Source organism: Lygodium microphyllum, chromosome 30 (genome assembly GCF_053477565.2).
Source record: "Lygodium microphyllum isolate KBCC chromosome 30, Lygodium_microphyllum_v1.1.10, whole genome shotgun sequence".
Classification (NCBI taxonomy): domain Eukaryota; kingdom Viridiplantae; phylum Streptophyta; class Polypodiopsida; order Schizaeales; family Lygodiaceae; genus Lygodium; species Lygodium microphyllum.
The window spans coordinates 29,754,803-29,769,315 of NC_141164.1; the positions used below are offsets into that span (position 1 = coordinate 29,754,803).

At 39.3% G+C, this 14,513-nt stretch overlaps 1 protein-coding gene across 1 annotated transcript; it reads right to left on the minus strand.

Moving 5' to 3' along the window:
* Positions 1-10,280: 10,280 nt before the first annotated feature.
* LOC148009668 (pentatricopeptide repeat-containing protein At2g03380, mitochondrial-like) lies at positions 10,281-14,184 on the minus strand. Its single transcript, XM_087673059.1, has one exon. It carries the CDS (start codon positions 13,736-13,738, stop codon positions 11,240-11,242), a length of 2,499 nt encoding a protein of 832 aa, XP_087529185.1. The 5' UTR covers positions 13,739-14,184; the 3' UTR covers positions 10,281-11,239.
* Positions 14,185-14,513: the final 329 nt, after the last annotated feature.

Below are 14,513 nucleotides of genomic sequence, written 5' to 3' on the forward strand. Positions count from 1 at the left end.
AAAGTAGTTTGAAATGGTATTCAAGGCTAGAAACCTTGTGAAGAAAACACAATATTTAGAGCCATCTCTAGGAGAAAGGGGGTCGACTTGACTCAAAAGTCTCATTGCTATAGAGAAGGATAGATTCTTAGCTCTCAAGGTTTGTTCATTAAGAGATTCTCTGAGTCTAGCTATTTGGATAACCTCATAGTCATAGTCATGAACATAGAGTAAAAGTAAAAGTAGCCATTAGGAGTTATCTAACCAAAATTCATCATCTCTACAAGAGATAACCTACAAATTTGTAACCCATGCCGAAAGCTTTTGTTATCATCTTTATCAATAGGATAAATGATAAGGAGATACATAAGACTTTACCTAGCAACTTGAGCTTTGACAAAAAAAGTTTAAATGGATAATTTGAGGAATCCATTAGACTAGGAAACCTACTCAAAGCATGAAGCAAAGGCAAAATGCACCATCCAACTCATATTAATATCCAAAATGATAAGGAAAAAGAGAGGGAATCAAGTCTTTCATAGGAAGTAGTGATTTAAAGCAATAGTTCATGAAGGTAGTAGTGATTTAAAGCAATAGTTCATGAAGGTAGCAAACTATTTAAGACATGGGCCTCCTTATTCAATATAGTAACGGTGAGATGTTATGATGCTATCATTTACAGAATGCCTAGGATAACTCATTTCCCTAAACCTCATGTCAACAATCCCTATTCAGTCAATGGAGGGGTCTAGTATGATGAGGAGCTCCTCTAGCCTTGCTTGCACTAGTAGTTGATTCAAGAGTACTATTGCTAAGGATAGAAGTCAATGCCTCAAGCATTCCAAGACCATTGGTACCTTGTGTAACACACTATCCTAGTAGCATCCTTGCATGTGAAATGAGCCCTTCAAAGTTGTACCTAATCCATAGATGTCCATAGACAAGGAAATGTGATTCATATGACAATTGATCCATGCTAGTAATTGTGCTAGGTCAAGATAGCGGAAGAGGCATGGGACAACCTTAAGAATGGATAGTATGTTTGGAGCAATGGCCAACCTAGTCACTTATCCCCAAGATATTTAGAAATGAAAGAGGTAGGAAGATAGAGCAAAGTAGATTAAAGATGCCTAGAATGCAAAGTCACCAATATGTACCTTGAACTTCCCTAAAGGAGGAACTTCCAAAAGAAAAGCCATAATACAATCTTTACCCTTGAATTTTTTGGAGTTGAAATGATGATTAAAGAGCCAATCCCTATTGCTTGAAATGTATAAAACCAAATCTCCAAAGTCTATTCATTTGTTAGAAATAACAACTCCAAGAAAATAATGACAATTCTTAGTTACCCTCCTGGTAATGAAAAATGTTGATTGTGAACTTCTCCTAGGAAGGCTGTTGATAAGGAATGCTAGACTAATAAAAGATAGGGGAAATGGTATAGTGTTCTTTGACAACATGATAGAGACCTTGTATGTGGAAATGGAAACTTGAAAAATCTATATTTTGGATCTAGATGCTACATCAAGATACTATTGGGACACACATACCAAATTTCTAGAGTTAATAGTGTGAATAAGTACATTCCCTTTCCAAAGCATGAATAAGATTGGATGCAATATCATAGACCTACCATTCATGTATGAAGACGAATTTAGGTAGGTTAATCCTAAGTTGAGTGCAACAAAACCCATAACATAAGCACCCATACATCATGTGACTATAAACTCAAGCTCAGAGTCTAGAAGCAAGATTGGGAATGTGCCCCTACTAATGCCAAATATAGTATAGAAATTCGATGTAAGAGCAATCCACATGATGGATATTGATCCTAAGGATGAACCCACAATATCACTATTTTACCTCATTGTCAAATTGATTGCAAAGAACAAATGCACTAAACACTCATCAATGAGGGTGCATATCGTATTATCCTCATCAATAAACTTGGATCCAAGTAACAACTTGAGATTGTGCCAATTGAGGCTACCAATATGGGGTGAAAATGTCAGCCATGTTCACTATTAAGGAATGGTAAGATAATGATGGCTATTGAAACTAAGATTTTGGCGATACTTTTCTACATGCCACCTAATCATGAAGATATTAGAAAATATCTAGTGCATAGTAGACATTTTAGCTACAAACAAGCTACAATGTGGATTATAGAAAAAGGATTCCATCTAGTCCTACTAGGTGTAAGCATCATCATGGGTTTTAATTAGAGTAACCATGCCAAGCAGGAAGACCAACCACAAAAACTTGGAATGCCATTTAGGAAGGGAGGGCGATTGGTGACAAACCTAAAAATTTCTCAAAGGAATAACTTAGAACTAGTGATCCATATCACACTCCTTACTAACAAGGAGGAACACAAATAGAAGAAGGAATAAACATCAAGACAAATAAGTCATTAGCCCCTACAAGAAGGAAAGACAATAAGGTAAACATCAAGAAGAAGAGCAGCGTGAAGCATAAGCACTATAGAAGATGGAGTACCTCATAAAGGTGGATGTCAAAAGTCCTACTTTGTGTTCAAGGGTACTACTACCATCGTACTCTAACTTGCCCAAGCTAAGAAAAAATTAGCCTCTTACAAGTTCTTCAGCATTCGAACCAAAGGATACAGAGTCCAAAAAATATCCTCAAAGAAAACCAAAACAATTAGTGGTAGCCTCAGTGAAGAAGCCAACCACCAACACTAAAAATCTAGAAAATCCAAATTTAGTTGTCATGTACAAGCCAAAGAGCTTTCCAAATAAGGATTCAGAATAGTAATAGCCCTCTGACTACTACTAGTCATATGCTTGACAAAAAGATTGAAATATAACTCACAACCTTGGATCTAGAACACTAACATCCCTAACTATTGCAAACCTTATTATGACTAAAGCAGTCAAAGAGACCAAGAATGAGGGTAAATCTGAGTCATCAATTGGCGAGCTTCCAAATATACATGTAAGATCAACCAAATTTCAACCTCTTCTTGGATTAAAACTAAGTTGTAAAAAAGGTTTGTCTTATCATGGCAAATATTGAGGTTTGCATATAGGTCAAATTGCAAATGAATGCTTCCAACATATTGATGAGACTAATCAGCCTACTTGGATGGAACCATGAGCTTAATAGAGGTTTGTTTGATGAAGCCTAGAAAGAGATAGTTGTGATGATTCCTATTACATGGGAGGAGCAAGAGCACACCTTTAGTAGGCATAATGCACAAGTTGCATAAATCTTGAAGACCCTCTTTGAGGCCACAACCAAGAGTACATGCCATATCATGTCTTATAGGACTAGCCTTACATATACCAAAGAGGAGGAAATTCATGAGTGAGAGGAAAGCCAAGACCAAAAACTTGTTCTTGCAAAAGTGGTATATTTGCTTAGGATCTCCACAAAACAAAAAGGGGTCAACTAATAACTAATGTTGAGCAATCTAGAGCCATAAAGATTTTAGAATCCAACCTTATGTACATGACACACACATCCCTTAGAGTGGTTGTGAGTTGTAATGTGCAAAATTCCTTTGACCCTAGAATTGTTGTGCCATCCTCTTCTCAACAAGATCGTCATAGAACAACAGATGCACATTAGGACAAAAACCTATATCTCAATATTTTTCAATTGACATTGTAGCATAAATTACATGGTTAATAGTCAGACATTGGACATATATAATATGCAAAACTTTAATATAACTTGAACTTCTATTAATGGCTTGTTCTAAAATGTGAAACCTCCCAAACATCTTATAATTAAATAAGTAATTCTAAACTAGTGCTTGTGTAAATTCTTTTTAAAAATTTTATTAACATTGTAGCATAAATTACATGGCTCCATTTGACTTAAATAATATGCAAAACTATAATACAACTTGAAATTTTACCAATGGCTTCTTCCAAAATGTGAAACCTCCCAAAAATCTTGTGAATAAATAAATAAATCTAAACTAGTGCTTGTGTAAATAGAAAGCATAATGCTCTAAAAATAGAAAAAAATAAACACAAGAAAATTATATTCACAATAATAAAGATAAAATGAAAAATAGTCAATATTCTCCACACACACACACACACACACACACACACACACACACACACACACACACACACACACACACACACACACACACACACACACACACACACACACACACACACACACACACACACACACACACACACACACACACACACACTCACTCACTCACTCACTCACTCACTCACTCACTCACTCACTCACTCACTCACTCACTCACTCACTCAATATATCTAGATAGATGTGTGTGTGTGTGTGTGTGTGTGTGTGTGTGTGTGTGTGTGTGTGTGTGTGTGTGTGTGTGTGTGTGTGTGTGTGTGTGTGTGTGTGTGTGTGTGTGTGTGTGTGTGTGTGTGTGTGTGTGTGTGTGTGTGTGTGTGTGTGTGTGTAGAGAGAGAGAGAGAGAGAGAGAACTACATGTATTTATGTTTTGATCTAGTGATTGTGGATGACAAAAACATGCAACAAGGTTGCAACAAACAAGCGTGAAGACACCCAAATGAAAACAGATGAAACGGATTGAAAATCACAAATAATGTCTTCAAGCATTGTGAAGCAACCAAATCCAAGATTAAAAAAGCACAAAATGACCCATCTACACAATACAATGTGTACACATCCTCCCACAAACATGAGTACTAATGCACCATAGGTGGATGAAAAAACAATATACAAAAATCAAGTAATGCATTAATATGTAAATGCAAAGTCAATTGTATTGTTTCTAGGCTAGTATTGGGAGACATTGGCATGTAATTGATGCAACAAGCACCTAGCCATAGAATTGAAGTTGGTGGGAGATGCTAACCATCTTACTGATTCAATAGGCATGTGTCCATATAAATGCTCTTGATAATTATATGGAGCTACACATTCAAGAAGATTTGTTCTTATGATTTATATGGGAAGGGTTTTGGAAGGAATTGTGTGGCATCCCGATGACAAGTACTTGGTAATAGTTTACTTTTTGCAATCCCTATCCTACTCTAGGAGGCTATCAACATTTTAACAAGATTTTTATTTTAGGAGCTATGGTAGATGGTTGCATGCCCTAGGATACATATTTAGCTAGCTTGGAGGTAATTTTAATCCTCGTCTTTATATAGGGAGAGCAGTACTTGTAGTTGGCTCATGCCATCATCGAATTTAGTTTTGTTGCACAAATAATCATCTACTTCACGATCCACTTTTTAGCAATAGATGCAATTTCATACCACCAATTAGTGTGCACCATAATGTGAATGCACATGGATGTCAGCCTAGGCTTAACCATCCTTCATTTTAGACATGATGTAATATTTATAATTTAAGTTATGGCAAGTTCTAAAAATCATTTTTGACATGCATTCTACTATTGTCTTCCCAAGGTTTTAGACATTCAGGATATCATCACAACCCCAAAAAGAAACCTTACATTCTTTTGGAATCAAAAGACAAGGAGGCATCGATCTTCAAAGTAGAGTAGAAAGAAGAAAATAGTATGTACTTGGTAGGTGGCCTCCTACCACTTTAAGGACCCCATTATTAGCCATTAAAAAAATGGGGAATCACACCCCATGTCACTAATCTTGGTGTAAAGAAAAGGCTAGTTGATACGTACTATTAGCCCACAATATCAACTACATTATGTTGTAATTGGCTCAACCTATTTGTCATTTAGCCCCCACTTCTTTTTGTGGAAGATCATGGTTAGATAAGAGGCCATTATTGGATGCCCGTGTGTGTGTGTGTGTGTGTGTGTGTGTGTGTGTGTGTGTGTGTGTGTGTGTGTGTGTGTGTGTGTGTGTGTGTGTGTGTGTGTGTGTGTGTGTGTGTGTGTGTGTGTGTGTGTGTGTGTGTGTGTGTGTGTGTGTGTGTGTGTGTGTGTGTGTGTGTGTGTGTGTGTGTGTGTGTGTGTGTGTGTGTGTGTGTGTGTGTGTGTGTGTGTGTGTGTGTGTGTGTGTGTGTGTGTGTGTGTGTGTGTGTGTGTGTGTGTGTGTGTGTGTGTGTGTGTGTGTGTGTGTGTGTGTGTGTGTGTGTGTGTGTGTGTGTGTGTGTGTGTGTGTGTGTGTGTGTGTGTGTGTGTGTGTGTGTGTGTGTGTGAAAGAGAGAGAGAGAGAGAGTGTGTGTGTGTGTGTGTGTGCACGCGCACGCATGCATGCGTGTGTGTGTGTGTGTGCATGCGCGTGCGCGCATGGGCAAAACCTATTATAATACAAGAACTTGACACCAAATCTAGTGGAAGTTGTATACATTATTTCAATTCTTCACAATTTCGACATAAGTGGAAAATCCTGAGGAAAAACAAATGTGAAAAGTAAGATAAATATTTTTAAATTAGATTCAAATTCCAAGCAAGAAGGCAAATGAAGAAACATACACGACACATGAATTGATGTTATAGTGTGCAACAAGTTTTCAAAAGTGAGGTCTCTTTACATACTTTGAGCAATTGAAATGTATTATACTATACATCAAATCAAATAGCACCATAATAGCAATATTTGACATTTAGTTTAGAACAAAAGCTATATCTTATACCCAAAATTTCCCTCTATTTTTCCTTTTTTGGCAAAAATTTAAGAAAATATCTTTTGGCTACCCCAAAATTGACTCAGATGTTATAAAAAAACTAAAATTTTGCCCACTGTCCAAAAAATTGCCCAAAAAAGATAATTAGTTTTGATAGGTCTTTTGAACTTCTTCTAGGTTTGTTTAGGTTGAGATGAACTTTGGAACGACCAAATGTAGATATGTTGTGCTCATATATTACATTCATGTTCCATAAACATTGATATGCTTGCACATTCGCATTTGTGATAAACATTTTGCTAGTATAACACTAGGCTCTCTTAACACCTTCCCACATGATGCACATGTAAGTAGCAAAACTTTTTGTTGTAAGTATCCGTGCAATTGGCAACCGAGCATAATAAAAGCTCACTTACAAGATGATGTGGAGAAGCCTAGTATCAAGCCGATCCAATGTGCCAATAATGAAAGAGATTACAAGGAGAAAGTGTATAGAGTCGTCCTCTTCTTGGGCTACCCTACGCTAATATGAAGCTTTTGATATCTTATCCCTCAGAACATATGTACAAATAAGAATTACAACATGTTTTGATATTCACTTCCTTTGATGTTACTATTGTGGCATGTTATGGGTTGTGACTTCAACCTGACAATGCAAGGTTCATGTTGTTATTCCTTCCACTTTGCCAAATTCAATGAGCTTGTGGATGGTGAAAGATGTAGCAATGGTTGTAGCCATGCCCACAAACAAGCCCATGCTGCAAGAAATGTTGCAGTGACCCACATTTGCTCCAATTGCTTCATGCACCATGGACTTGGAGGTCAATTTTAAGGAGTCGAAAGAGGTATAATGGAGCTTTTTCCGACACGTTCATGGTGCTTTGCAACACCTAATGGCAAAGCTAAATGCTCAAGCTAGGCATGTGTATGCCATTTACAAAAGACAAAGCATCTCAAAGACATGATTAAGTAGATGTCAAGTGATTTGTGTGACCAAGGGGTTTCGAAGTTATAGAGAAGACTCAAAGGCTTGTAAATTTAATTAAAATCCATACCTTTATATCTTGCAAATGACTTTGCATGAGCTTGGGCATGATGCATAGATATGATCACACTTGCCAATAAGCACCTTAATGCAAAAAAAGGAATGTCGATTTGCTTTAATACATAATGTAATATAAAACTATAGCATAAAGCAATATCTCCCTCATTCCTACCTCGTTCCCCGAGCGACCTCCATCACTCGTTCTCTTGTGACTATCAACCTCCATGGCCCTCACCCTCACCCCAAGCTCATTCGTGTGTGTGCATGAGGGTCCCTTAATCGGCGGTAGCTCGCCACTGCCTACCACAAATTTAGCCTTTGCTACACCCAACTTGCACAAGAAGAGAACCATCCTCTCACATGTCAAAAGAGCTACTATCTAACAATTCTCAATTAGATAACTTATTCATCCAACCAATGTACCATGTCCCTAGTCAACCTAAAACTAAACCCAAACTCATCATTAGATTAACTTATTCATCCACAATAGGCCATTATCAAACCAATGTACCATGAGCCCAGTCAACCTCAATCTAAACCCAAGTTAGGATATTGCTTCATGTAGGCTAGTCCTCCATTTTCATCCTCTCAACCTGCTATTAGTGCATGTGCCAAGAGTAGTGTTGGATGACATATTGCATCATACCAAAAGATATTAAAGCCTTGCATGCAACACATTGATTTGAGAGCCCAAAGATAAAATCACAGCCTTAGGCCCAAGCTTTAGCAATCAAATGAGGCTTGAGCTCAATTTTATGTATGCATGTCCATAAAATGTTCAAGTTCAAGCTACCTACCAAGATACACTACACTAGATTGTGATCAACCCTTATGCCATACATTTTGTATGTGCTTATAGGTACATTTTACGAGTGAGAATTTTGCATTATTTCAAGATACATATAATATATCAAATGTTATACTAAATGAAATTATCTAAAAACCTCTCACTGAATGGTTTGTATCAATAGAATTGATCCAGAGGCTAGGATTATAATTTATTAAGATTTTTCAATGTTTTTGATATGAAATGCATAACCAAAGATTTGGACCGAGAGAAAACGTGGAAATACTATTGGTTGAATATACTTTATGGCATTTGCCTCTAGTGAACATTACTACTTACGAATGCTTTTGAAAGTATCCACCAGATGATGAACTTATTTTGAGGATTTGTATACTATTGACAACGTGGTGTATAATCTTTTAAGGAGGCTTGCATTGCAAAAGGAATGCTTAAAAGTGACAATGAGTAGATTTTGTGCTTAGAAGACACTACGTCTACACAAACTGATATTCAACTTCAAATGTTATTTGCTACCATTCTAGTCATTTGTGAGCTTGCTTAGCCTAGCCAACTTTCGGAAAGGTTTTTGGAGCCGATGAGAGAGGGACATTTTGTATAAGTTACAACAAGAACATGGGAATGTATCCCATTATGTTTCTACAATAAGAAGTGTCTAACAAGGCTTTATTACATCTCCAAGACCTTCAACATCACCATGGGTGAAGATTGTCTAACTTTTTCATGTTGCTAGATCCTCATAATCCAAATGGCCAATTGCATATCAATCCACTTTCACACACACTATATGATTGGTTATATGAGAGAGTGTGTGAGGATGATTGCATATCTTACTAGTTGGATCAATGTCCAAGTAGTGATCGTGTGTGTGTGCACACGCACGCAGTGCATGTGTTTACATGTGCATGCATGCATATATGTGGAGGGTGCATGTAACCATTGTACCATTCCTTCAACATTCAAGGAAAAAGGTTGTAATTAAATTGCAATAAGGAACCAAGTAAAATAAAAATAAAAATCTAGCTCTAATTGTTCTATTTGCCTTAATCAAATTTGATCAAAGAAAGTCTATTGGCAATCAACAAAAATTATGAGCATATGTACATCTATGGAACTATAAATTGAACAGTCTCAACCATTTCATAAGAACCAAAAGGAGCTAGTATCAAATCCATTTGAGGATATGTGCATATGCAATATTTTCCCTTAGATAGTATACAAGTTAGGAGAATCCATCTAGCACTTAAAGAAAGCACCAAGGGGTGACATTGCTACATTTGCACATATCCACAATAGTCAGGGCTTACTGTAGGTGCAACAAATTCTTCCCCATTGTGTGCATGATCACACATAGAACTCAACATTTCAAGAGACATTTTAAATGTATTGGTGCTCTTTCGTAGCTATTGTCATGTCACATTGGTCAAGCTCTACATCCATATGCAATGGGTGAGCACAAGATTTTGCACGATTCTTTTATCATAAAAATATTTTATTTTCTATATTATTGAGGTATTGACATTGTTTATCAATTTATTATGGTAGGAGTATGGACGACTAGTCATTTCGTGTATGTCATGCCTTTCCTTGCCCACTTGTTACACAAAATATTAATGTGCCTAAAAGGGCTTCCATCCTTTCCAAAAGAGAGATTATACATACTACAAGTATAGCAATGAAATCCCTAGATATCTTAATGTGGACTTGGATGTACCTCATCTTGTTGCATATAACTCCAATTCTCATCCTTATCCAAATGCTTGTTATATCTATACACAACTATGTTGCTTCGCAAGGCAACCTACACTAACTAGCAAACAAGTGGACAATGACATTAGCAACAAACATAATGCAAGTATAAGTTGAGAACCAAATATAGAAGGAAATAAATATTTCTCCTTTTAGATTGTCCCTCACAAATTCCTCAACAGTAATGGGTTAGACTGCATATAGAGATCTAGACTCAATGTTTCTATAGGAAGGTGCAATGGTAACCCTTGGGAATATTAGCCTTAAAAAATCAACCTAAGGAGATGGTAGGCAAATCTATAGGGTCAAATCCGTCTCTAGATGTGTAGGGTCATATTGATCTCCAAGATGTCAAGGATCCAAGTGCAAGAGGTTATTATGATGCATATTTCACATCAATTGAAAGGCAATGTACTTGGTAGGATCTTACTAAATTTGTCATTATCTCAATTGGTTGGTTCTCACAAGCATAAGGGCCATCTAGGCCTACCTCATTTGTCGACAGTACTTTTTACCAAGCAGCTCCTCACTATTGTAAAATTCCTGCCAAGAAAGCTGTATGCAACCAAGGTTTTTTAGACCTCTGTATTCCATTATGGGTTTTCACCCCTTTCTAGGGCTTTCACACTAACATGGGGGATTTTTGTGTGTGTATGTGTTTGAGAGAGAGAGAGAGAGAGAGAGAAGGAACATAATTTTAATAGTGATATCATACTGTGATAAGCCTAATCACTGTGGTTGACTTGTAAGAGTGACTACAAAATCACTCTTTTTATTGATGAGATTGTACACTCGAGAGAGGAAATGTTTGAGACATGCTCTTGCTGTGAAGCCTCATTTTGGAGCACACCTTTTTATATGAACAATTCATATGTTTGTGATGTTGCATCTCTAACATTGAATACATGCATGACCCTTGTTGCTGCACACGTTTTGGCTTGGCCAGCTTTTGATGCTAGCTTCTTGAATGGAAGATTCAAACAATTTATTTGCTGCTCTGTGAATCTAAGATACCAAACCCTGGTAAGCTCTCCCTATGTGTGTAGAACAGAATGTGTTAGTGCCTCATGCTCATGACCATGTGTGCTTTTATTCTCGTGCATCTCTGCCCCTCAAGCTTCCAAACTCATGTAAACTTCCTCAACTTCTACCGTTCCACGTTGGTCAAACATATGCCCAGTGCTTAAGACCTCTGCAAATGAAAAAAACTGATGCTCAGGTTCAACTGCACCCTCCTCCCCTCTGCAGCTCCTCTGCCTCAACCTTTCCACCTCCTTTGCACACTCGTGCAGCCCAGCATCAGCATATATGCTTGTCATCAAGACATACGCAGTAGCATCCTTAGGCTTTATTGTAATTGCATGGCCAAAAGCCTGTTTGCCTAGCTCCACATTGCCATGTGTACGGCATGCACCTAACAAGCACAACCAAATGCTTAAATCAGTCTGCATTGGTATGCCCAATAGAATGTCTTCCACCTTTTTGAATTCACCTGCACGTCCAAGGAGATCTACCATGATAATGTAATGCTTCATATTTGGAGCTAGACCATACTCTTTGGTCATGGTTGTAAAGTACTCTACACCTTTTCTGACAAAGCCTGCATGCCTACAAGCAGAAAGAACTGAGAGAAATGTGCCAGAATTCGGTAGTACACCTGCTGTTCGCATATCCTCAAACAATCGCAGGCTTGTAGCAGTGTCTCCTTTTTGTGCATAACCAGCTATGCAAGCATTCCAAAGCATGGAATCACCCTTTGGTAACCCATCAAAGACTGTCTGACTATCCAACATACTAGCACAACTGCCATAAGCTCTAATAAGTGTACTACCGATATAAATACAATAATCAAACCCTGCAAATACTACATTGAAATGTAGCTGTTTGCATGTTTCTATGCACCCTGTTTGTTTGCATGCTTCCAGAATACACATAATTGTGGCATCATCCATAGGCACAGATCTCTCTTGCATTTCCATGTACAAGCTCAAAGCTTTTTCTCCTTGGGCTTCATCAACATACACTGAAATCATCGAATTCCATATCACAACATCTGACTTAGCCAAGCGATTGAACATAAGCTCGGCCTCAAGCACACTTCCACATTTTCCGTACATACTCACTAGAGCACTACCTACAAAACTGTCTGAGGTAAAGCCCTTCAAACACACCTCAAAATGTAATGCATGTCCGATGTTCAAGTATTGCCCCTTCTCAAGCATGAACTGTTCCTTCCCTCCTAGGATCCCACATGCTTGAAGAGTGATAATTATAGTCTGCAGAATGGGACTGACACCTTCCTCTTGCATCTGTCTATAGAGCTGTAAAGCCTCCTCTTGTTGATCCTGTTCCACATATGCTGACATCAGTGCATTCCATGACACAACATTGTGCTCAAAGAATGAATCAAACACACTCTCTGCATGTACAAGGCTTCCACACTTACCATACATGCTCACAAGTACACTACCAATAGAGATGCCTGATGCAAAGCCCACCCTTTGTGCATCAGCATGTAATGCTCGTCCTATGTCAAAATAAAATGGTCGAGTTCGTTGCCCCTTCTGTATCAGAACTTCCTCTTTCCCTCCGAGTGCACCACAAGCTTGGAAGGTGATTACAAGTGTTTCTTCACCTGTATCAACACCTTCCTCTTGCATTTGTCTGTACAAACACAAGGTCCTCTCTCCCAAGCCCTGGTCCACATATGCTGACAGCATTGCATTCCAAGACACTGCATTGCGCTCAAGCAACCCATTGAACACATTCTCGGCCTGAAAGATGTTTCCACACTTGCCATACATGCTAATCAGGGTGCTTCCAACAAAAACATTTGAAGCAAATCCAGCGCTTTCTGCATCTCCATGCAGTTTACCAGCCTCTTTCAGATCATAAATGCTGATGCATGCTTTCACAAGGCTGACAAAAGTGTATTCATCTGCTGCTATACCATCTGCTTGCATTCGATAATATAATTGAAGTGCTTCACGACCCCTGCCGTGTTCGGCAAGTGCAGAGATCATAGCTGTCCATGAATAAACAGTCCGCTGAGGCAGAGACGAAAGAACCTGCAAGGCATCATCGATGGCTCCACAATTGGCCAAAGCAACAACCAGATGATCGCCGAGCAACCCAGAGAGCTCAAGGTTACGCTGCAAAAGGAGCTGGCGGACGAGGGCAGTTTGAGTGGGAGCCCTGGCTTTGGCGCAGGCCTTGAGGAGGGAGAGGTAGATCTGGATGATAGAAGGACACAGGGGAGCTGAAAGGAACTGGGCTAAGTGACAGGACAGGACATGGAGGGCGGAGTCCAGCTCTCCACGCACGCAGAGCGAATGGAACAGGGCATGCCAAGGGGAAGCAGGAGCCGTGTCACACTCGTGCGTGAAGAGCGAAGGGAGGCGGGATTCAACCCATGGGGGCTTGTGGGGGCTGTTGAGCCACAGGGGCTCTCGGGAGAGCTGGTGTCTGAAGTCGGGGTCACGGGGCCCTCTCTTGTTGGGCCTGTTGTCCCACCATTCCCATGGCCTGCAGAAGAGGCCCTCCCAGAGAAGCAGCTGCTTCTGCTTGTCCCTTCTGGCTGCTGCCCCTGCTGCTGCTGCAGCGATAGCCATTTCTCCTCCTCCGCTTGGATTTCTCCAGGGATCGACATTGATGACCAGCGGGTTCGTTGCAGCAGTCCCGTGCTTGCTTCCCTTCCAATTAAACCTTCCTCTGTGCTTTCATGGGCGCTCGGAGAGAAGAATTAGGGATGTTCAGAGAGACGAATTAGGCATACGATTTCTTCTGTGCCTTCACGAAAAGCTTTTGACATTTCACCATGTGGGAAAAAATGAATCATGGACATTGTTTTGCCCTTTATACTGTTGAAGATCAGGAGCTGCTCCTCCACGCACCAAAAACCTAGCTAGCCTCCACGCACCAAAAACCTAGCTAGCCGCACTTTTTTTGATAATGTGTGGACGTTTCCCATTAGTAAAGTGAGGCTGGGCTCAAACTGAGGCAGCAGCACTGCAAACCATGACCAACCTTCCGCCTCTTTTGTGTGGACAGGGAAGCCTAAGGCATATTGTGCTACAAGAATGTAAAGAGAGGTTTTTTCTTACTGCCAAGGCTCTTTTGAAGGGGAGGGGTCGATAGAAAGATGGTGGGTCCGACAAAAAAAGGAGTGAAGTCTCAGCCATTTGGGGAATGCCACATTAAAAGCATGCCCTTTTGATATATCTCTGTCACCGCTCGTCTGAACGCAGCCTAAAATATCAGTAGTTCAATACACATCATGGCTATCTGCCATCTAGCGAAGCTTTCTACAAATTATCTTTAGTATCCAATGACTCTTCTCTACTTTTCTTAGGAAAGCCACAAGTTGGGTTCTAAGACCTATGACCA